This window comes from Bacillus rossius, chromosome 5 (assembly GCF_032445375.1).
Source record: "Bacillus rossius redtenbacheri isolate Brsri chromosome 5, Brsri_v3, whole genome shotgun sequence".
NCBI classification, from domain to species: domain Eukaryota; kingdom Metazoa; phylum Arthropoda; class Insecta; order Phasmatodea; family Bacillidae; genus Bacillus; species Bacillus rossius.
The window spans coordinates 46,065,625-46,090,567 of record NC_086333.1 but is presented as its reverse complement, the minus strand read 5'-3'; the positions used below and the strand labels follow the sequence as shown (position 1 = coordinate 46,090,567).

General features: G+C 38.4%; 1 protein-coding gene across 2 annotated transcripts in view; it reads left to right on the top strand.

The window, feature by feature from the left end:
- The window catches only part of LOC134531772 (growth factor receptor-bound protein 14-like), a 648,199-nt gene that overhangs the window by 597,252 nt on the left and 26,004 nt on the right, over positions 1–24,943 (top strand). For both annotated transcript variants that reach the window (XM_063367665.1, XM_063367666.1), the window contains 2 exons: positions 532–765; positions 14,708–14,803. In XM_063367665.1, the coding sequence (XP_063223735.1) occupies positions 532–765; positions 14,708–14,803 (330 nt within the window). The remainder of the gene's footprint in view (positions 1–531; positions 766–14,707; positions 14,804–24,943) is intronic.

Genomic DNA, 24,943 nt, shown 5'->3' with positions numbered 1-24,943 from the left:
GTTGCAGGTGGGGACGCAGGGTCCGGAGGGCCAGCTGCAGGTGTGGTCGTTGCTCTAACAGTAGCTACGACGTGACCACCTCCCATGACTGATGCACGTGGTTGCAGGTGGGGACGCAGGGTCCGGAGGGCCAGCTGCAGGTGTGGTCGTTGCTCTAACAGTAGCTACGACGTGACCACCTCCCATGACTGATGCACGTGGTTGCAGGTGGGGACGCAGGATCTGGAGGGCCAGCTGCAGGTGTGGTCGTTGCTCTAACAGTAACTACGACGTGACCACCTCCCATGACTGATGCACGTGGTTGCAGGTGGGGACGCAGGATCCGGAGGGCCAGCTGCAGGTGTGGTCGTTGCTCTAACAGTAACTACGACGTGACCACCTCCCGTAACTGATGCGTGTGGGATGTGTCGTGGTTGCAGGTGGGACCGCAGGATCCGGAGGGCCAGCTGCAGGTGTGGTCGTTGCTCTAACATTAGCTACGACGTGACCACCTCCCGTGACTGATGCACGTGGGATGTGTCGTGGTTGCAGGTGGGGACGCAGGATCCGGAGGGCCAGCTGCAGGTGTGGGCGCTGCTCGAGCACTACGATGTGTACACGACTCTGAACGCGAGGAACCAGTTCAGAGCACCCACGGAGTTCGGGCTGTGCCTGCGACCCACGGAGGGCGCCGCCGGGGAGAGCTGCTCGCTTGGTCTCAAGTGCCTGGCGTGCGAGTCGGAGCGGGCCAGACTGTGCTGGGTCACTGCCATGAGGTTGGCCAAGGTCAGTTCCCGCTCACGTCACACTGTGTTGTCTCACTTCAGTGTGTAGTCAGGAGAATGTTCTATTGGGGTGGCATAGCGTTACTACTTTAGACACCTGGTCCGTCTCATTGAGGTAAGAATATTAGTGCGCGGGTATGTGCAATATTTGCCATGTCATAGCTGAAGTCCAAATTATGACTGCCTCCCATCACGGTTTCCCATATGAATTGCAAAACAATATTTTGCCTACGATGAAGTCAAAACTGAAATTCCTTGCTGATGTTCGATACACGATTGAATTTTTAAGATTATTTTAAGATAATTAGTTCCTTTGAATAAAAAAAAAACTTACATCACTAACCGTAGTACAGTTTGTGTTTTGTTTTCTAAACAATAACTAACGAGAGTGACATGACATTAATAACAAGACAATTACTGCATAAATTAATACCTTCGTCAATTTATCCTGATTTTCATTTTCCGTGGTTTCCCGAAGTCACTGCATGTTGTGGACATAAGATGCTGTGGACTTCCATAATTCCCTCAACTGTTCTATACACGTCAGCCTTCCTAATTGATCTCGTATCCGACGAGACGAAAAATCAATATAGATAATTTATTCTCTGTATTTAATTCAAAAGTCTGACCGAAGTAACAATTTTGACTTTAACACATTTAGTGTACCTAGGGAAAAATAAAAGTAGAATTATCCTTCGAGGTCCTTTTATTTTATAAAAAAAGTATAGAATATGTGAAGGAGGTGCTAAGTAATTTCGTATCCTGTAGAGGTATGAATATTTTGGGGTAAAATATTATTATATTATTAAGGTTTGTGTGACGGAGTATGGTTCAAACGAAGTTTTGTCTGGGATTGTTTGTCACTGGATTGTCCAAACAATTATTCAAACTTCCAGTAGTAAAGCTACATGTACATATCAGTTTTAAATGAGAATTTAGCCTTTGTGTACCTTTTTTTTTTAGATTGAAGTAGTTAATTTAGTCGGCAAGATTGTACTTTCCGTGGGTTTAAATTAATGGATTTGATATGAAATTATTTGGATAGCTTGCCCAGCTGGTGGGAATGGTTATAAAGCCAGCTTAAGACTTGATTATATGTATATAGGTATAATTCATTGCATTGTAGGTATGATTAAAACTTTTCTAGGTCAAATAGACACGCCAAAGCTTCCTTTTTTGCATGCGCCTAGGCGTTGCTCCCCGTCAGTCAGAGTACGACTAACGGAAGCGACCTGCCTGAGAACACCTTTTTTTTCGAAATGCCTCCTAACGGCCCCTAGTGCTGCCGATGTCACGTCCGCCCGGAGAGCAGAACCTTCATGTGATAGGAGTTCCCTAATAATATAATCATTCAGTTTGACAATAATTCTGTCACTATAAAAAAATATATATATATATTTTTCCTACCGATTTTCAGTGCAGCAATTTTATTCATTCACATTCAGTTTTTCAACAAATTGAAATTTGCTCTCGTATTTTCTGATTTCACAGTGAACCAAAGCTGAAACGGTTCACCGACAAAGGTATCATGTGCGGCGTCAATGTTCGCTGTACCAATCAGTGATGTATTTGCTATCAAAGTTCTTGCATTGGGTTTTGAAATCCATTAAAAAAATACAACACCGTGTATAGTCTGTGTCACGTAACTTTTCTCAATTTTATGACAATTCTCAGTTGGTACTCATTTCCTAACTGTCACTTGCAAAGAATCATCTTGACATCTCACTTAAAACCACACGAATTTGTTTACAAACACTTAACAGAACAACGGCGTTTTAAGAATACGTAGACAGCTGAGTACTTTCAAATTGGAAACAGTTAACATGCCACAGCCTAAATGTGATATTTCATGAACACAAAGATGTCACCATAGTAACTGTAACTTTACTGGGTGCATGCCATGGATGTCATTTGTTTCGATCGGAGGGCAAAACACAACATGGCGTTTCTTCTTACTTGCTATCGTTCTTTACGGTGTGAACACGCGTAGAGATATTTTAATGTGCAAGGCCACTTGGTTGGTGGTGGGGAGGGGGTTCCTTTGGAACAGTACCTAGTTAATATTTGTGCTTCTTTGTTGATGGTCGTTTCCCAAAGTTTAAATATTCAACTGAATCTTGAATTAGCCATTATATGTTTTTGACCACTGACTTTTTAAAAGATCTCTACCGGAGGATTTAACCAATCTCTTACTAGCATCGACGCGTATATATGACCAAAGTGACCTGATTCCTTGAAGAAAATTCGTGCAATTAGACAACAAATCATGAGCTTTAAATGCAAAAAACCAAGAAAATCAAGAAACTTGGTGTGATTTTTTTCCCCATTATCTTTTACAAACTTCTTATAACAACTAAGCATTCAAGTTACTGAGGAAACTGTTGCCGCTTACTGTTTACGCGATGTTAGCACTCACTAATGTGCTGTGTCAGGAGTGAGGACATCGCAAACAAAAAAAAAATGTTATTCTTAACGTTCCACTGTTTGCCAAATATCCCGAAGGAACGGTGTGGGTTGCTATTAAACTGTAATATTACAGTATGAACCTCTGTCTGAACCAACGTGCCCGTCATTACGACACGCCAGCTGAGCGAAAGGTTTAAAACACGAAAGCATTTTCGTTTCTTTGTCACAACCACTACAAAGCCTCTCGGTGCGACTACGGCATTTAAAATACAATTTCGTACATAGCTACGGATTCTCATACTAGAGGTAAACGCTTAAAAATGTGTCAGGCACTCGCCCTATTACGGAAGTGTACTTTATTTTTTATTTTTTATTTATTTTTAGTAAATACAGGTTTTTCGGTAACTCTGGCATACCTGAATTGGTCCCTAATAAGTTTATTTTCATTATATTTTGATAGTGTAGTTAGCTTGATTTGAAAATATTTAGTGTCACGGTATGTTTAAATCGGAATATTTGTAAGCGTTAAAAGTGTGCAGTTTTTTTACATATATATATTTTTTAATTTTCATGCTGAAGTCTAAAATTCTACATAATTTATTAGATGAGTAGACCGTCATAGATTAAGATAATGATATCGTATTTGTTAGTGGAGTTTGGATCACGTATGCTGACCTTAACAAGGCCCTATTTCCAATCATTAAAAAAAAATCCCTGATAATTTTTTTTAAGGATGAATGAGTCCTCCATAAATAAATTAGCCTTCCGCGATTATGTCCAAAAATGTTATTCTTCCTATCCCTGTTCCTATACGCATGTTAATGAAAGTAATTAATACATTTGTACCCTAATCTATTCCCTTCAATTCAAGTCGCCAGCCATTAATTAATTTCAAGATGTTAGATGTTACCCAAAGCTAAGATAAATAAATATATATAAATTAATATTGAAAAATTTAAATGACAATAAATGTATTTGCGTCACGTTTAAGATCTTCAAGTTGAATATCGAATGGGGGAAATTGTCTCCCGTGCCAAACTTGCTAACTTAGCTTAATGCTGTAACGACTGAAGTGCGAAGGACGCGACGCGAATAAAATAATTTCCTAGACAGTCTCGTTTGACAATCTGTAACTTCTGCGCGACAAAATTCGCGGGCGCGACAGAATTTCAGATCTCAACGTGGGGATGACGTTACTCAAATGCGAATCAAAATTTTTATGTCGAATGATGGTTAGACTGGTAAAATTATGTAAATAATGGTATCATTATTATTATTCGTAAATTTTCAATATCTTCTGGTAATTTTTCCGTGTCACGTATCCAATTCAACACTTGATCATGATGGAATGATCGTGTATATATTCATCCTGTGGTACATGATGCTTGCTGTGTTAATTTACTGCGTCAAAACATCCTGGTCAAACAAAAACTGGAATGCGTATCCAGTTTATATCACAGTTTTGTAATTAATATTTTCAAAATCAAATATATTTAGGTTATGGTGCAATTATAAATCACAAACACAACCAAAAAACAGTGTCCCTCGAAATTAAAAAAAAAATTCCAAACAAATATATTTTTGGTAATTATACAGCTTTGCATCACACATACGATTAATTTCCTTCTTTTAGTGTATTATGTTAAAATACAACTGGATACGCAATAAGGAACAAATGCCGACCGACTACCTTTACTACATGTTTTTTTTTGTAAAATCTTAAAAATGTGTTCACGTACTGTGATTTTCCGAATGAAATTTAAAAAAAAAACGCTATTGATCATATATATATATATATATATATATATATATATATATTCGCGCCGGTGGAGAGAGAGAAAAAAAAACCTTATTTTCAAAAAACAAAAAATGGCGGCGAAGCTGTTGCGGGTTCTCTTATTTCGGGCATATATGTTATGTGGGTCGTGAAATAAAATAATCGCCATCGACGGTGCGTGACGTGCCGTCGCGATGGGTCGAGAGGTCGAGAGGTCGAGAGGTCGAGGTGTAAGGTCAAGCGTCGGGGAATGGAAGCAGCGAAGGCGCCCCGGGAGGGGACGTCAGTGCTGAGCCAGAGCGCTGCCTGGGAGCACCATGGTGAAGATGCTGATGCACATCAGGGTACGTGACTGGCCGCTTCGGGACCAGGGTCTCCGCAGTTGGTACTTTCGTACTAGATCTAGTACTTTTATAACTTTTTTTTAGTGGTTTTAGTACAGATCTAGTACATTTTTTCTTTAATATAATGATATTATTGTAACTCCAATATGTTTCATTATCAAGCGTAATTATTTAAAAAAAAACTATGGAATGTATGTGTGTGTGGTGTGATATTTAAGTTCGAGCATCGCAAAGTCATAATAACTTCCTAAGTTGTTAAAAACCATAACAAATTATAATTTAGTACTTTTTTTTCTAATCTAGTTCTTTTTTCTCTGCCTAAGTTGGTACGAAATATTTTTTTTTTCCTTGTGGACACCCTGCTCGGGACACGCTCTTAAGCTGGGTTTACGATTGATTTCCTTAAGAATTATAACTTAACATCGAGCACACGGTTAAGTCAAAACTACATTTTCCAGTTTATGATTCACATAGAAGTCGTTAATTCTGACCAATCACAGCACAAAACACATGGTCGGCCATTGTTCGAAACGGAGAAGCAGGTATGAAATAGGTTATTGACAAATGGAATATCTATTTTTCAAAATGGATGATGATTACAAATGACAAATATACGAATTCTAACCCAAAATACTGCCTCGCTCGGTCCAATAATAAGATATAAACTTCCGGTTGAAAGGTTCCGGTTTGTTGTGATTGGTCGCTTCCCTTAAGTCTTAACGAAAAATATAAAATATAATCATTTCTGTTAAGTCTTAAGTCATCATATGGTTCGCACACGACCCGTCAAAATTCACACACGACAATCATAAACCATTCCACTAGTTTACATAGAGTCATATGGTAAGTACACGACTAAGTCTTAAGTCCTAATTCTTAATTTTCAATCGTAAACCCACCTTTAGCTCATCGTCGCGACCCGGGTGTGTCTAGCTTATAACTACTGTTTTCTCTCAAATAACTGCGTCTCTTGTCAGATAGTTCGATAAGCTCTGCACGTCAAGCCGACCGTATTAACTGTAATTCATAGCTGGTTTTTTATGTGTGACATCTTAGATCTTGGTACACGGTATTTGGTAGGATGAACGTAATTTCGTGAATGGAACGGAAGTCGCGTGGAACGGGAATGTGTAACAACCACGGTGCTGCCATCTGTGGCGGATGGCGCGAACCAAAGTTCTAAAAAGTCAAACAGAATCTTTAAAGTATTCCCTTTTCAATGAATTTTAACGGAACGGGCATAATAATAATAAAATTCGTTGTCGAAAATCAGGTCCAAATCCGGGGTTTAGTACAGACAGGCTCGCTCTTATTATTATTATTTTTTAGAGCTATTGTTCACTTTTAATAAACCGCTTGCGCTCTTCCATGGCTGTAGTAAAATTTTAACAATTAATAGTTATGTTTTTGAGAGCATGACGTATTTTCTCAAGTGAGTCGTAAAGTGAAATAAAGTGTTATGTAGCAATAAAGAAAGATGCACTGTTTGAATTCTGTGAGAAAGACAGCTTGTAGGTTTATGATAATATTACGAAGCAATGCTAACTTGGACTAGTGCAGTTAACAGCGTTTAAAAGTGTGCATTTTCTGTATCTTTTGGATAGTGTGTCTGTTGGATTGCGTGAAAGACTTTTAACATTTATTTAGTATAGATTTAAATATTAAAGTATAATATTATTTATTCCTTGCATTTCGTTTGGCCTGTGTACCGCTTAACAGTGAATTTTATCACACTTTAGGCAAAAAACTGAGGCAAAATTGGAAAATTTCGTGAAGCGATCTTCGTAATTAATTTTCTACCTTTCCAAAAAAAACTTAATGCACATCACTGAATCAAAGCATTTACCTCCCGTGGAACTAGGCGTAAATAAGAACACTTTATAAGTGACACTAAGAAACGTGATAAGTCCATGGCATGTTTTAGTCTGGCCTATCCAAAAAACGCATTCGCTGCAGTCTGAAATAAAAATCTTTAAATGTTTAAATCATAATTGTTTGACCAATACATTTAATACACGTTTAATTTGTAAATTTTAAATTTTGAATAAGCATAGCGTATAGGCCGAACTCATTGGATTACCGTAATCTTGAAAGTGGCAGTTCAATTGCTTGATTTTTTTTCCCCTTGCGAAATAACTGAATTTATTTGAAGTTATTAATTTCAAGAACGGCAGCTGTACGTCACTGAGAAATGGTCTCGAAATATCTTAAATTATACCACTTTTAATCAATTAATTAAGTGTAGCCTATAATCGATTTAGAGTGTTGAATAAAGGCATAAAAAACAGAACTCGTCGGTTACCGATTCATGCGTAAGATTTCTAGAAAAAAAAAGTAGGGGGGGGGGGGGGGGTTGTAAACGCCTCCCGCCAGGACTCGCGACCTTGAAGCCTCTAGCGCACACGACCGTTGCGAGAAACCAGGTTCGAGTTCTTGAATCCGGTTTCGCGGTAAATACAGTGCGAGTTCGATACCAACACGATACGTTTGTGACTGCGAAAAAAAAAATTACTTTCGCAATGTGGCAAGCACGTAATCTGTTACGTAGTCATCTTTATTTAAGTCTCACCTTCATCCAACATAATGTTTTTTTTTTTACTTTTCTTTGTTAGATGTTTTTAAGAGAAAAAAACATTGTTTATATATTATAGAAGCTAGTTTTTGTGAGTTAACCCAGCTGCGGAAACCTAAACTAGGGTGTCCAGATTCTAGAAATTCAGGGTAAAGTCTGCGAAGTTGAAATTGGTGAGAGAAAATCAGGGAATATAATTGTAATCTTGGAAAAGTCATGGAAATTCACACAGTGATAGAAATTTTTAGGGGGAAATGTGGTCAGTGCTCTTGTATGCCATCACCCAGACTGTAATAAGTTTTTTTTTCAAGAAGGTGTTATATTTCACATTTTTACACATTATAAAATTAATTATGCAAAGTTTTGTTTGGATTTTCCTTTTGTTATGTAATTTTAGGCCAGATATGGAAACTTTGGAGACTGGATTTTCTTTTTCTTTCTTTATTTTTTCCAGAAAATTTCAAAATAGGTAAATTATTTTTAAAATAATATTTAGGTAAATCTGACTGTTTGGTCAGGAAATGTTAGTGTAAAGTAAGGAATATTGTATCATGGATTTGTATAATAAATCTTATAATGCATTACCATTATACAATTTTAGTCAGGCGAAAATTTCAATTGTGAATATTCACCTTTTACTTTTCACAACTAACAGGTAAAAATTATCATGGGTAGGTAAATCTGGCAACCAAATTTACAACAAAAAACACACACACACATTGCATAGGTTCTGTAGTGAAACATATATTTAAATCTCCCTGTTACATGAATGAAAAATGCTAAAACGTTGTCAAGGCTCAGATCTAAAATTGCAGGTTTGCGAGTTGTTTGAATATACACATACTACTGATCTTTCAAACAGTCATATAAAGTTCAGCATTTTTTACTATCGTATTATTGCAAAGCATAAAGTTTTGATGAGTTCCGTTGATACTACGTTTTCCCATAAAAATAATTGCAATGTATCCGAGCTTTAATGCTTCCTCATAGTCAGGGGCATATTTGTGTTAGTGAGGGGCGTGATGATAAGTGCGATGATCAATGGTGCTTCTAGCGTGGTATCGCCTCTGTGCGCATTGCTCTGATCTCTGAATGTAATGTCGTGCAACTATGTTGTGTCCATGAGTGGTGACTATAATATTTTAAGGCATTAGCAATGAAGATTAAAAAAAAAAGGTTTAATGCTATTAAGGTTTTCTACCCGAAGTTTCGTACCTAAATATTATTCCGAAAACTCTCATGTTTAGCCGCGTTCATTCAGTTTAAAAACACAATCCAGAACCAGAACTATCTTCGCGACCTCGACATTTCTTCAATTATTCTCGTAAGCATATACGCCACTCGGCTATCTCGAGCAGTTTTCAAATCACGTGGTTTCATCTGAAGTTCTGCACATCGCGTGTGTGTTCGGGTAAGCGACGGCCTTAGGGCCGTAATTACTATTGCTTGGGGGGGGGGGGGGGGGGCTAGGCCCCGCCATCTTTGATTTTTCCATCTTTTTGCTATAATTTTAATTTAAAACTATCACAATTTTTGGCATGTTAAAGCATAAATAATATCTCCCAAGTCTTCTATAACTTGTTGCAACCACACATTCACTAACAGACTCCAGTCTGTAAGCGCCGCGAGGAAACTACTTATTACTTCACGCAGGCGACTACAACTGTCTTGATAATACACCAGTTCGCAAGCGTTGATTTCAACAAGTAGCCAAATAAGTCCTATGCTGTGTCAAAAAAAAAAAAAAAAAAGCTCTAAAGTTGTATTGGATGCGGTATGAAAATATTTTGAAATTGCAAGATGGCGAAGTCTGATCTCCCTTAAGGGCTTTTTGAAGTGAAATTTCTTTGTTGAGGGGGCTACAATTTTTGAGTGTTACGAAAATTACGATCGCATGAGGGGAACAGTTAGGTACGTGATGGGGGAACCGGTAGTGGAGGAGAGTGCGTCAGCGGCGACGCCACTCCAACGCATGCGCTAGCGGTCGAATGGTGGATACGTACGTCGCGTAGCATGCTATATGCTAGTTGTAACGGCCTGAAGGGGAGACGGCATGGGAGAGGTAGGATTGACGCAGCAGTGATGCTACGGAATTCTCGTAACGCTGCTTGTGTTTGTCTACTCCTCAGTTTTTTTCTCTCTTTCGTTTGAGATCCCACCCGTATCCTTAATATTCTCAATTATTATCTCTTGTTCATTAATATAGTTAATACTAATAATTTATCTCTATCTATAACTAATAAGCAAGAAGTTTCACTTCTGTCGCGCGTGTACTCCACGCGCTTTACTCACTTTTTTTCCCTTTGTAAATTTAACCCTTTACATCTTTTGCGTTTATTGTTCTGCGACAAATATTTTCAACAGATATTCACGAAGTTTAATAATATGGGCGTAATAATCTCGCGCAATTTTTTATTTTTTTTGTAATTTTCACTTGCGCGACATTTTACACCCATTGCACACCACCTAGTGAAAATTATGTTGATCTCATTTGTGTCAGAACAATGAATGCGAGCGAGGTATAGTGTTTATTTTCTCTCGAGAACAGCCCTGCAGTAAAAATTATGATGTGTGAGAGAGACAGAGAGAACACGGTATGAGAGACAGACGAAGGACAGTCGGTGTTTCTCGCCGGCGCGGCAGGAAGTGGAACGCGCGCAGCCGCGCAGTCTCTTCATCGCCATTGTCCGGGGAGTCCCGAGACAACACACGCACACACGCACACGCGCCGATTGCACACGCATTCGCGCTTCTGTGTGCGTGCGCGCGTGCCGTGCAGTGCCGGGGTCGTCGACCTCCTTCGTTCCTATTCAGCCCCCCCCCCTCCTCACTCCTCTTTCCACCCCGCAGACCGGGCAGCTTTCGAATGCTCACTTGGCGAAGGAACAAACGCCGCTCGCGCCGAGGCCGTCGCTAGCGAAGGCCTCGGCGACGCCCGCGGTTGCGTGGCGTCTCGACGCCGCTTTCACGACGGGCGCTGCAAGCGTCGGGCGAGCGGGAACCCCCTCCCCCCTTCCCCTCCCTTCCTCAACCCTTTCCGGTCCGTGCTCGCTCGAGCAACCTCGCAGCTTTGAATATATATACTGTATAGAAGTCGCCAGCCCAGGTTAAAATTTCTAATACGGTTTTGAGGTAGTTGGTTAATTCACCGCCGCAATCGCCACCATCTCTAGGACATCGACTTGTGGTGGTCCCTAGCGGACAAGTGTCGAACTCTTCAAACACCCCTTCCCCCTCCCGTTGAACGACCATGAGCTGCAGTGAATGATAGGTGGGGGGTGCGGGGGAATGACAGCGGGTGACATTGCTGCGCTCTAACGTGTAAATAACAACCTAAGACGATACAGGGCGTTACGGCAGCGCCCTGCAGCGGTGAATTTCCCAAGCTGCTCATCATACGCTCCTGAAAAATGTAGAGTAAATCCTATCCACTCGCGACTTATATGCAGTATATATATTCAAAGCTCGCAGTCTGGTTTTGCCGGGGTTGGCCAAGGGATTTCACGTGTGCTCAAGTTTTCAAGAGTAAATATTCACGAGGTTTTCGCGCACTTCGCGTGACCCGTAGCCGCGTGGAAGGCGGAAGCAGTGCTGGTAACTGCTACCCTGACGAAGGCGACCGCAAGGTCGACCGAATATTCGGTGATTTCGCCTTCGACACGACCACATCCCAAAAGCCAAGCACCTCCAGAATATCTACACGATAGCCCTGGTTCCTTATTAAAAATAAAAAAAGTTGGATTAGTCAAGATCAACGCCATATTACGAGGGAGGGACCCAAACATAAACGGAATAGTAAGTTGGGAATGGACATTGTAGCTTGTTTGGCGTTTTGGTTTTCCTGCCTGTTTCGTTGGCTTGATGGCTCGTAAATTCCTCCCAGTGTGTGGGGTCGCTATGTTCCTTTATTCATTGCCATTTAGTTTATTTCCGTCGGATTTACTGTTGCAGGACCTCTCCCGAGTAGACTGCCACGTGGCGTCAGCCGGAAAAAAAAAACCAGCGTAGTTTCTCCGGCCGTTTCTTGTGTGTGTCTCGTGACACGAAAAAAAAAGGGGGGGGGGGGCTGATTCTCACGAACAACGTGCGGCTGTGAATATTCCGCTGCGTTCTTTCCGAGTAAAAAGAAAAGGAGCCACTTTTTCGTGGCTTCTTGTCACGAGTGCACTGATGACACACGCACAGAACTGCCAGATAAACCACACTCGTCGTTATAGGGTGACGCCACTTGGCAGATCTACTCATGAGAGGTCCTACAACAGTTCCCTGGCGGCGAAATTTGGTGGTACAAGTGTATGGTGCGCAACATTACGGTTCCTCGTAATACGGCGCTGACCTAAACTAATCAACCTTTTATTTTTTTAATAAGGACCGCCATCTTTTGCAGCCACTGTCTAAAGTTGCTTGGCTTCATCAGGGTAGCAATTACCGGTACTGCTTCGACGCAGCTACAGCCCAGGAGCCAAGCAACTACAAAATTTTATTTTACGGTAACACGACGTGCGAATACCTACCCCCCCAGGGGGAAAAAAAATAAACGACGATATTTTGCGTGAAAATGTAACAGGGCTAGAATTTAAAAAAAAAAATCATAATTTCCGTATCATGCACACTATCAAATTCGTTCTAATTTGTTGCAAAACCATGAATTATTATCTACATCTTTCGTCTGAAATAATTTTTATACGACCTACCATTACTGCAAGGGATGAAAAAGAGACTGAATTACAAAAAAATTCGTAACGCCGTTAGTGTCTCACTATCATATCCATTAAAATGATTGCAAACTCTACAAATATTACCTAAAACATTTGTCTGAAAAAATTCCTGATACAACTAACCACTGCAAAGGGGTTAAAATACGAAAATAAATTCATAACTCCTTTAGTAATCACACCATAAAATCCGTTCAAATTGGTTGTAAATCCTATAATTTTTATATAAAACTTTTGTCAGAAACAATTTCTAATAATACAAACAATTATTGTAAGGTGTAAGAAAAACCAGAAGTTGGAATAAGAAAATAAATAAAACTTCAGTGCCTTGTACGCTATAGAATCCATTTTTATTTTGGTTTAACTTTCTAAATAGGTATGGTCTAAAAAAATTTGATGAAATAAATTGTTATCTAACCAACCATTACTGCAAGGCGTGGAAATAACAAGGTTTGAAAGTATACTGTCAAATCCGTTGTAATTTTTTTATTAATCCTAAACTTTATAAAACCTTGCTCAAAAAATGATTTATGAAACGAATTATTACCGTTAAAACAGGTGATGAAGTAAAAATAAACTATCGTATTATCAAATCCGATATAATTCATTTTAAACCATCTTATTATTATCTTAAACCTTGGTGCAAAGCAATTTTTATACGACCACGTTATTAGTTCAAGGGATTAAAGATAGTTTTTGAAGATCGAAAAATTGAATAATTACCTTATATATGCAATTCGTTGTAAGCTATTTAAGGCTGGATGCATTGAGTTAAAAACATTCATAATAGTTTCGCTGCATGTAAAAAGAGAAAATGTTACATCAATCATTTTAATATTGGGGAACGTAAATATGTTATATACATTAAGTTCTTGAAGTGTTCCAGAATTTTCTTGAAGTTTCTAAACTATTTCCAGAAGAATTAGGTACTTCGAAATCTACCTACGCCTGTAGGCTGTGCCGGAAGGGATTTTTTTCTTTCTTTTTTGCGTTCGCTGTTGGAAAATGCGTGGTGCTGTCTCAGTTCAAAACATTGAACATAGAAAATTCTTATCTAGTGTGTATCCAGGTTATGCCAGCACTCCGTATCATATCCACAGCATGCGATGCACTAGAGTATGGCGTTGTGCCTATGACCAAGGCGTATCGCGAGACTTCCGCCTGATCCTGCATCATGCATTTATTTACTCATGAAAACTTGAGGAGGACGTGAACACATATTCGCTAGGACTGTTCAAACTGGTTCCCACCTGATTAATCAGGAAACAGATATATGTTGAAAATATTAGTGAGAGAACAACAAATGCAAGGAAAGTATAGTGTTAAAATTTCAGAAATAGCCCTTAAATAATAGTAATTACGGGAAAATTTTAAAAATAAAATATAAACATGACTCGTGAGAATTAATCCATTTCTTTCTCTATTTTTTAAGTTTTTTTTTTCTTTCGATGCAACTCACAGGTCACTACGCTCATGCTTAAGCTGTGAATGATGGAAGGATACTGAAAGTAAGTTTCCAAGCAGGACTCCCTAAGATGTACGTTCAGTCGGAAACCAACCATGTATTTTGGGTAAACTTTGGTTAGGTCATGATACGTAAATCCGTGTTATTTTTTTCATTTATTTCTACCAATACCCACATACCGTACACAGCGCAGAAGCTCCATTTTCCATGGGAAACAAAACGAGGCACTTAGCATGGTGTGGTTAACAAATTGTTAGAAAAACAAATCGTAGCTATAAAATTAACAAAGTTTCTGACAACACATCAGCAACGAATTAGCGTTAAATTTCATTACAGCGAGAAAAAAAAAAGTTTCGATATCTAGGATGAAGTCATTCTCATTTTGACCTAAATATCAACATGGCAAAGATTTCACGCATGAACTCCCTGACTTCCCTAACTCGATGACGCTTGGTAACCGAGTAAACGGATATGTTGGTTCTAAAGTATCGCATTACGTCGTATGCATGATTTACTGGTGATTTTAGACTTTTAAAGTGTTTTGTGGATCTAAAGTTCCGCTGAGGACAGTAGCGCAGCCTTGGAAAACATGGGCAGTTAGATGATTTTGGAAGTGGCACTGGAAGCATGCGTGTCACGTGTGTTCTGTGTGCCCTTGTTGCAGTACGGCAAGCAGCTGCGGGAGAACTACCGCGCCTTCAAGAACAAGCAGGTGGAGTCGATGAGTCCCAAGGAGTACGGCAGCTACACCGTGCCGAACGTGAGTGCTTCACCCCCCCCCCCCCCCCAGGCACCACCCTCCTCTTCCACTCATGCGGGACCCGTTCTACAACGGCGCTGACAAGCAGACGGGTCTCTATCGCGTCTGCTGCTTCCACAAAGCACGGAGACGTAGTAACGAACGGCAGCCAGCGAGATTGCATTTCACGGTGACTGAAATATTCATTTAATTATAGCTAGAGACCCGGAAAATTCGCGGGTTCGTTTCGTGTTACGCTAAAATTCAAATAATTATACCTTAGTGCTGCTTCTGTCATTGGTTCACTGTTAATCTGGAGGACTGAGGGCCAATTAGAGACCCTCACTCATAGAAGTGTCGAATCACAGGCCACCCAGTCGAGACGACTCACAAGTCAGCAGCCAATGAACAGTTGGCATTTGCCCGAGTGTGTAGAGGATATTGGAGTCTGTCCTGGAGGTCATTGAACCCGCGAATTTTCCGGGTCTCTAATTATAGCACAGCCGGGGTTTGCATATATAATAAAAATAAAACTATAAAGTAATAATACAAACCAGATATTCCTAAACTTGAAACAATTTTGTTTAACGTATGTAGAACATGAATAAGCATGGCTACCACAGCAGCCAAACACTCGGCTACTTATCGGTCGCGCGGAGTAACGTAAACGGAAGAGCTCAGCACCGCCGAGCTGATACGTACGGGTCCGTCTCCGTCTGCGTGCCATCGTAGAAACTCTTTTTCCTTGATATCCGTCTCCGTATACGTTTCCGTGTAATCGTAGAACGGACCTTTTAGGCCGTATCGTAAACATGCGGAAAGTACATACTCGCATGCACTCGCACTCGATAGTAAAGGTCAGAGAGTGCGGTTACAAATGTTCAGCGGGTGTGAGTATACATAGCGAGAGTGTTTTTCGATGCATGTTCCATCCATGCTCGCTGATATTTTTGTGTTTCTTTTAAAACGTCACCTGAGTGTGATTTACTTTTCACGAAACTGAAATGGCTAAAGAGAAATGATTTGGTTACGTTTGCAAATTGTATATATTTTGTAAGTAAAACATTCTACTAACCGCCTTTTGATTTGCAATCGATTTCGTGCAGATAAAAAAGATTTCTTCAGATAAAAATACGTCGCAACTGTCTTCTCTCCTCATTCAACACTGTCGTTCCTATCATACATAATGCCAAGCGATCTCTCCAGTTCCTAATGCGTGTCAAAATTAAACTTTACATTATTCAATTTTCCTTGCTGCTGCTACACTCTTCCCAGCATCCAAAGTAAATATTGCTGTTTACAATCGAGTACGACTGTACAACTGTTTATATAAGTGTAAATTTTTTGCCCAAATGTGTAATTTTCCGTGCACTGAAACGTTTGACAGAGGCTGATTACACATAGTCCGGAAGGTTTCAGCAACTGCACTCCACCACAAACTGCAATCGCTATGCCGTCTTCTTAAAACAAATGACAAAAATTGTTTTTTGTTTTTAAAAAAACCTCTTTAAGTTATGAATGCTTTTTTTTTAACGTGTAGAGTATATTTGGCAACGAAAAAACATACTATACTTACTAACATAATATTGTGGATCATGTGTGGAAAGTGCCCTAAATCCAAAATAACAGCTTAAAAAATGCCGGTACTCAGCATGGCAGGTGTAAGTGCTGGCGTATGGAAAGTATGGATTTCTAGAGGCGAGAAAAGCGGGTGACCCCATTTATCGGACACGCTACACCTATTTGAAATATTTTTCCCCGGCGGCCTTGTACGCTAACGCAGCAACTCGCAGGGGTAATGTATGGCGAGGAAGGCAGGGGTGAAGGTTCCATCCAACCTTAGACGTTAATTCTAAGATCATTATACTTCACAGCGTAGCGAGGTTTATGTGTTTGTGTAGGTTGCCACAAGATAGTAGCTCATGTAGTATTGGCCTCGTTTGTGTGTGTGTGTTTTTTGTTAAAACGGGCTGAAAACACCTTGCGGTATTTAATAAAAAAAGCTGTTACAAAACAAAGGCTAAAATATTTATGTATTAAAAAAACATTTTTAGTAAGTTATTCTGATGAATGAAAAATCTTATCAAAGCATTAAACTGTAATAAGAATTTTAAACCCTTAAAATATGGGAATTTATGGTGGAAAGTGGTTGTAATGCTTGGATAAACAGCATACACGTATTATTTCGAACGCCTAACTAAAACAACGTTTGCTACCACAAGTCATAACATCTTATTTTGATATAATGTCCTATGAAAATATTGATTTGCAGTTTAATGAAAAAAACTTGAAACCTTGTCTGTGTGTTTTGTATCACGTAAAAATGGTCAGTAGGGTTTATTACTTTTTATTTAGAGATGCGATTTCATCTTTGTGGTAGTTAATTTTATAACAATACAAATGCAAAACTTCCAAAATTCGAAATAGAGCTGCATTTCTTAACATTAATAACCGCGTAAAATTGCGACATTTATTTACATATGGCTTTTGCAAAACATCTTGAACAAAACAAACTGCCACTTCACAGTACATTTACATGAAAACAACTGTATCACTACAAAATAATGTTCGCAGTAATACTGTGTTCGGATTCTTACCCCGAATTTATGTTTTGTTTTGTGTCAATACGTACAATAGTTAAAATTATTTGTAAACCGTTCCCTGAATAGCTTTACAGTATTAACTGCGCATATTAATAAGCAAAATAAAACCTAATAAAGTACAATGATAGAATATTCGATTATCTGTCCCATGGTTTTTAAAAAAAATATATGCTTGAATTAAACATGAATAAAATTCTAAAATTATGCGCTAATTTTCCTAGGAAATACAGTATTATCACAAAAAAACGTATTTCATATAACAAACTGAACGAACTGAACGAACGCTTGACGTGTTCAGGAAAACTCTTGTTTCAAAAAGTTATGATTTTCACTTCAGTACCAATGTAGTTATTCTTTTGAAACACAATCATTTTTTTACCTAGTTTTATCAATAAAGAATAGCTTCTTGTTTTGTAAAATAAATTAAAATATTTAGGCCTATCTTAAAGCCCGAAGCATGAATTTGCTATTTCCTTTGGTAACACCTGACCTGTGTTAAAAGGCGTTATGAAAGGCGCCGTCAAAACTGCCTGCCTTGTACGCCCGTTGTTGGATTTCAGGCCGAATGTTCAGTTGTTTTTATTCTGTAGTTAACGTTTGGTGATTTTTCAAATACCAATCTCTGCGCGAAATTTTATGTCACTGGTGCGCTGCCCTTAAACATGAACTTAAACAAATAAATGTATATTAGTTTTTATTTAATGATTCATTATTGAAAATTAGACGCTTTTAACTTATTTCACTTCTATGGATAACCTGGCTGCGGCGTACTTCTTTGACGGGTTTTAATTTTCATTTCATCCCAATACATTATTATGTAATCAGTGCCGTACCTATGCATGTAACATCGCTATGAAAATAACTGATATCCTCAGTATCACCATGTTGTGGAAGGCAAAAATAAAATGCTTTAGATTTTTACAGTTATTAAATTTAAACCAAGTAATAAAGCCGAGAAATGTTTATTGACGCTTTGAACCTTGGCAGCTTGTGTGTATGTATATATATGTGTATATATATATATATATATATATATATACACAGAATCTATGCATCTATGTCTTTGGTTAGCTGTTAGTTAATAGGACAAAGTATGCGTGTCTTTACGTTTTTTTTAAAGCGATTTTGACACATTGTGCTGGGCGTCTATAAGCACGTTTGTATCACGCCACGTCTTTTTTTTCTTCAACTGTCGAGCGACCACGTGTCTTTTATTATCGCGTCTTGACTTTTACGCTCGGAGCGCGCCTATCTATTTCGAGCGATAGGTTATTAAGATTTCGTATCGCCAAGTTATTTCGACGGCGCTGGTGTAATTAATTCCAAAGGGCAAACTCCAAAAAAAAAAAAAAAAATCTACTGGTGGCGTATTACCAGTTGGGACTTTTATAGATACTTCATGAGATGGCGTGTAGTCTGTCTTGCGCTTAAATTGCATTGCGAAGTAAATGCCAGATTTTTACTACCCGGCTTGCTAACATTGAAATTATTATTGTGTGTAACATCGTTAATAATAATGTAATTTTATGAATTGTTAACTTTTCTAAAACCATAAATTATGGTCTGCGGAATGTACTATTCCATTTTTAGTCATTCTGACAAAAAATAATTCAATGCTAAACACAAATTATTATTTCACAGGAGAAACCATTTGTAATATTCTTTCACTATTAATGACAAGGTATTCCATAAAATTATTATGTACTATGCCCAAAAGAGCCAAAACGTTTAATATTAAATGATATTGAAATATTTTTAACAAAAAAAGTTGAAACCAGTTTAAATTACGTCTCCTTAGAAATAAAATATGAATATTATCAGATGATGCTGTTGATGAAAAACAACAGGAATATGTATCTCCAAATTTGTCGTTGCAAATGTCACTTTACAAAATACAATGTTTTAGGTACATCTTGAAAATCCTCATTACATTTAAAGTTGTGCCTAAAACTTTTGTGCTGTCTGGCTTGCATGTGTGAAACAGAGCATACCGAAACAAGGCTAGCCCTAATGGCAGTAATGCATTGGAAAGAGAGAGTAAATAGCAATTTAAATGCTCATTGCAAATTAAGAATGAGCCACTCAATAGATTTATACATTTTTGGTGGTATGTATCTTGAATTGGCATTAGCTCCTATCGTTTGGTTTACTTTAAAGAGACAGTGAAGTGTAGCACTTGTGGGATTTTCCGATTAATTGAAGATAAATAGTTTGCCACGTCCGACAGCAGCGAGTTTGCTCGTAGGTAAAACAATTAGCGTTTGATGTTTGCCAACTATTTAATTACTCTTGTTTTTTTTTTCAAAGTGTTTGAACTGAATCCAATATAGGAGAAACACATGTACCGATCAAAGTAAGTTAATTTTACATCTGAGCAGAATGTTGTAGTGCACATCTGCATAAATAAAATAACTCTAGTTCGTGAAAATACTATGCCATGTTCAAAACATAATTATTAGTGTGGGGTTAAAGAGTACTACGTTTTTGAAAGCCATTCCTAACTGCTAAAATTTTGTTTAAAAAATTGAAACGTTTATACTCATTTGTTTTGGAACCCCAGTTTTGATTTTAAGTTATGACATAATAAATTTTTACTCTAAAAAAAACAGGCCTTTGTAACCTAAAATCAACGCATGCAAAAATTAGTAGGCGAATGCGTGTGTTGGTGTGTGTATTAAAAACGGTATTCCCAAAAAAAAATTTTTTATACTTTTATAGATACAAAAAATGTCTATGTAGTTTTCCCAGTAAATTTAAGAACCAATACACGCATGTATGCATTTGTTACACTCTGAAGTGCGTATGAAACAAACCGAAATGTTTCTAAAGCGCAAACGCAAAATTTCATTTCGTCTAGAAGGGAGGGGGGTGGTTGTGTAGATGACAACTTTTCCCGCTGTTTCCATTTGTTGGAGGGATTGGTAGAGTTCGTAGGATTTGGAGGGGGGAGATATATCCTCCCCATGTAATCCCATGCGTACACCCCAATCTCTAAGTACAAGATATTGTGGAGTTACGGCTTACCGTAAGTTTCAAAAGAAAGTACTGCGGGTCCTAGACAGCACGAGCTCCAGAAGCGCGGGGGCGCTAAGGGCGACACTGGCTTAACCATCACACGCCTCTTAGCCTCTACGCGCCAGGCACAGAACTGGCTTGCAGACTCCGGGTCGTTTACGAGCCTCTGTGAGACTTGTAGCGGTGACCCTGGCATTTTATGGCGTAATTTTAAAGATAAAGGCTCCCCTGCACGTACCTACACCACTTACAGTGCTATGTATTGAATTTTTCATACTTAAAAATTTCCTTTAAAACACCCGATTATGTCTTTTTCACTGTCAAAAAAAAACTTTGTAGACTAAAACATGGAACGAAACTTGTTTAGAAACACGCAGTGACTATCAAATGCTTTTCTCTTGATCAGACACCTGTAATAGATCTCTGGCAGTTTTGTAAATGGCGCCAAAACACCCGGGGTTCCGCCAGTGGCGTAGCCAGGATTTGTGTATGGGGGGTGTTAAGAAGCATGCCCCCCCCCCCCCCCCCGTATTAAAGCGGTGGGTCCGGGGGTCCTCCCCCAGGAAAATTAGGATTTTAAGGTGTAAAATAGTGCTATTTTAGCAGTTTTCGGTACTTAAATTTAAATATTGTAATGGTAAAATTTTTATTAATTTTAATATGAAATTTGTTTGAGTGATGAATAAGAAATTAATTAAAGATTTGGTGCTAGGGGGGGGGGGGTTGAACCCCTAACCCCCCCCCCCTGGCTACGCCCCTGGGTTCCGCACAACGAGCTTATTACCGCCAGCCTTGCAAGCTGTCGTGGTCATTTCGCAAGGCTCTCGAGATAAGCAGCATTGATCTCCGTGGGGTCGCGGCTCACCAGCCAGATAAAAAAGACTCGGTCGCCGAGCTATCTGCTCTAGCGCGTCCCAAGGTCGCTCAGCTCTGGGTCGAAACCAGCGGGAGTAGTAGTTGCTGCTCAGTCAGTCCGGTTCAGTGCGCGGTGGTCGCGTGCCTAGCCATACACGGAAACACACACAAAAAAAATCTGTACTTAATAAAAACGATTCCTTTGGAAACCAGTTGCCAAGGAATAATCTTTTAGCACTACAAGAAAGATATTTGAACTTTGTACATTACATAGCTTTAATTATTTTTGCACACTTTTCGAGGTAATACTGAGTATTTCTTACGAAATATGGCGCATAATTTTATATTTTAATTGATGTTTCGTTCAAGCATATATTTTTAAAACATTGAAAATATAATCAAATATTCAACAATTTTGACTTTTTGTTTTTGTTTTAACCTTGCTTATTTATATGCTCATTTAAAAACTGGAAAGCGATTCAGCGATCGCTTTACAAATAACTATAACTTTTGGAGGTACTGGGATAACACAAAGCAAAAATGCCGGTGTAAGAATCAGAGCCCAGAACTACTGCAACACAGTTTCGTAGTGATAAAGTTTGTTTTCATGTAAGTGTACAAATTTACAAATATCTGTAATTTTACATTAATATTTCTGTTCAATTTACAAAAAAAAATAAGTGTAGTTTATGCTTGATCTCATATTGTACAGCGCAATTACAATAAACGCAAGTATGCACGGCTTGGGCCTCGTTATTTAAGAGTTTTCATTTTTTAGTTTTAGTTTTTTTCATACTAATTTATGACATCACAGACAGGGAATAAAAAAATAATTTTATAGGCTTTTTTGTCTTCTTTCATCCTGATGGTTATAACAAGTTTTAGCCTGTAGCTGCAGGGAGAAAATAACTGAATATTCCGAAAGGGCAACAGACATCTGTGAGTGCCCTAAACTATGTCCTATGTTATGTCCAGCTGTACAGTGATAATACGGAAGCGTTCCTGCACGCTGTGGCCTAATACTCACTCGAACAGCCAAGATGGCGGGAACTTTAGGGGCAAGACGATAAGGGCAACGCTCGCTGGTGCTTCTAGCGCGGTATCGCCTCTAAGCGCAAGGCTGTGGACTGGCGCGGAAGTCTTCTCGTCGTGCACAGGGAAACTATGAGATCTGAGCGGTAACCATGTCCTAACATTGTATGGCAGATACATGGAAATAAAGGCGTAATGCAAGTCCCTTGGGTGCTTTCAAGAATCTGTACACACGTTTACTACTAGAGATATCTTGAGCAGTTTTGACATCGCGTGGTGTTTTCCGAAGTTAGGGCGGGGGGGGGGGGGGGGGGTTATAAAGACCCCTTATAAAGCGTGGTGTCGCATGGGTAAAACAATGGACTGGCATTCCAGAAAATACGGGTTTCGAATCCCGGTCCATGCATGCTGATTTCGATTTTGCCTTAGTTGTAATTTTTTTAAATAAGAATTTCACGTGCTGGCGCTTGTGAAACACATTAATTTTTACAAAAAATTTATGACAATAGGGTCGGAAAAAAACTTGGTGGCCTTGAATTTTATCTTCAGAGACCCGGAAGAATTGGCACTGAACAGTGTTAATGCCTCGGCAGAAAGCTGCGCTAAAGGAGAAGACCTGAAAAAAAATGTCCAGAGGAATCACAATAGATCCGTGTTCAAGGAAAAATTATTTCCACGGTTCGCTCTAAATCAAACCTACGCTTTTTTTTTTATTTCCTCCAATTCATGATTTATTCTCAAAGATATACTATCCTCACTTTGTTTTACCACTTTTATTTTTCTCCTGGTTTTAATTTCCGGAACATCGTGTTTTTATGCACAATATCTACACTGTAAGAAGTTACAGTAAATTTACGTACTTTTAAACGAAGAATTAAACACAAATAAACGACGAGTTCTTCGTAATCTCTGATAACTGTATCTTCATAGAAACTACCTTGGGTTCCAACTTCCGAGTTCTGTGTTGTAAACAAGGTTAAACACTTGCGGAAGAAAAACGTTTTTTTTTTCTCTGTAGACTCAAAAGTTGATCAATGTTTTTTTTTTAATATAATAGGATTATTTGTTATTAATGTTCAAAATGATTGAACTCAACACCCGTAAACTTACGAAGATAACCGTAAATATACGAAGATCCCAGGATAATTTATAACCAGTGTTCTTCGTAAAATTTAGATGAAATATTCTAACATTGTAATTGAAGTGTCAGAATATTTCTCTTTAATGGCATCTGCTAATGGGTATTCCAACTTCAGGGCTCTTCTAATTTCTGGTCATTATAAGTAGAGACAAGAATTCTGATCCAGAAGTAAATAAAACAAATTTAATATCTGGTGATATGGCACGTGTGTTACGGAAATATGGTGCACATGAACATTGTGCGCCATTTTTCCCCATCATGTAGAGTTCCCTAATAATACGTGTATTTAATGCTTCTTTTAAAATATATTTAATTCTTTAATATAAAATGAATAGTAAAAAGATGCATTTTATAACTTCTGTTTGGAAGATATGAAATTATGTTTCAAATTTATGATACATTTTACCAAACAACAACTAAACATTTCATGAAAGCTTCACAAAAGTACAGTCTGCTACAAACACTTGGCGCGACTAGATTAGGTACACTAGTGAATATCTATTGAAAATTATTAGTGACAGAACTTAAAAGTCAAGAGCACTTTCGTGTTAAAATTTATATGAATAGTCGTTAGAGCGTATAAATTAAATAAATAAATTATCAATTTTCAGTATGCAACCGACACTTAAGGTTTATTCTATGTTAGTTGATAGCATTATATCATTTAGGCCGACCGTTGAGATAGATAAACCTAATTATGGCAACAAGGGACGTAATTACTACGTCCACACATTACAAGTAACCGATTTCATCAAAATGTTAAAATGTCTACAGAAAGTATAAAATACAAAAAAAAAAAAAGAAGTAAGCTATATCTACCGAAAGTAACATCGTAATGAATGTAAAAAAAATGAACCAGAATTTTCTAGGTCCAAGGTCATCGTTTATACTCTGAGAAGAGAAACGAGTTTAAAAAAAGATAATTATCGTTAATCAGCGTTAAGTACACATGCACTCATTTTCCCAGTATAATTACTTAACTTTCAACGCTTTTAGTTTTCAAACCACCGTTTGTTAAACAAATTAGTGTACCTAATGTGGCAGATAAGCAGTCTTCGTGGCCAGATTCATGTTTAGAAAAAACATTTTTGATTCATTTACGACTTGTACACAATGTGTGGTATTATTCAGGGTGAAGGGGCAGTAATAAAAAAAAGGGAGTCCCCTTCTCCACTCTCCACGAATTAAATATAAAAAATGTACAAAATATATGTAAACAATATATTTCTGTCAAATGTACTAACAGTTTGTTGGTTGCTATTTCAATGCTTTGAAATAAATAAATTAGGTACTAAATCTGTGACACAAGATCATCTGTGAGAAGACATAAGAACTACAGCCTTTGGTTTTCTCCACCCCCCTTCCATTTAGAGCTGAATACGCCATCGCAACCTGAAATATAAATATCGACGATCCCCCAACTTCCTGTCTTATATCATTTTTTCAGCTAATAATTTTTTGGATACATATTATAGAAGCTGTTTTTGATTAGCAGGTATGTGCCCTTTACCGATA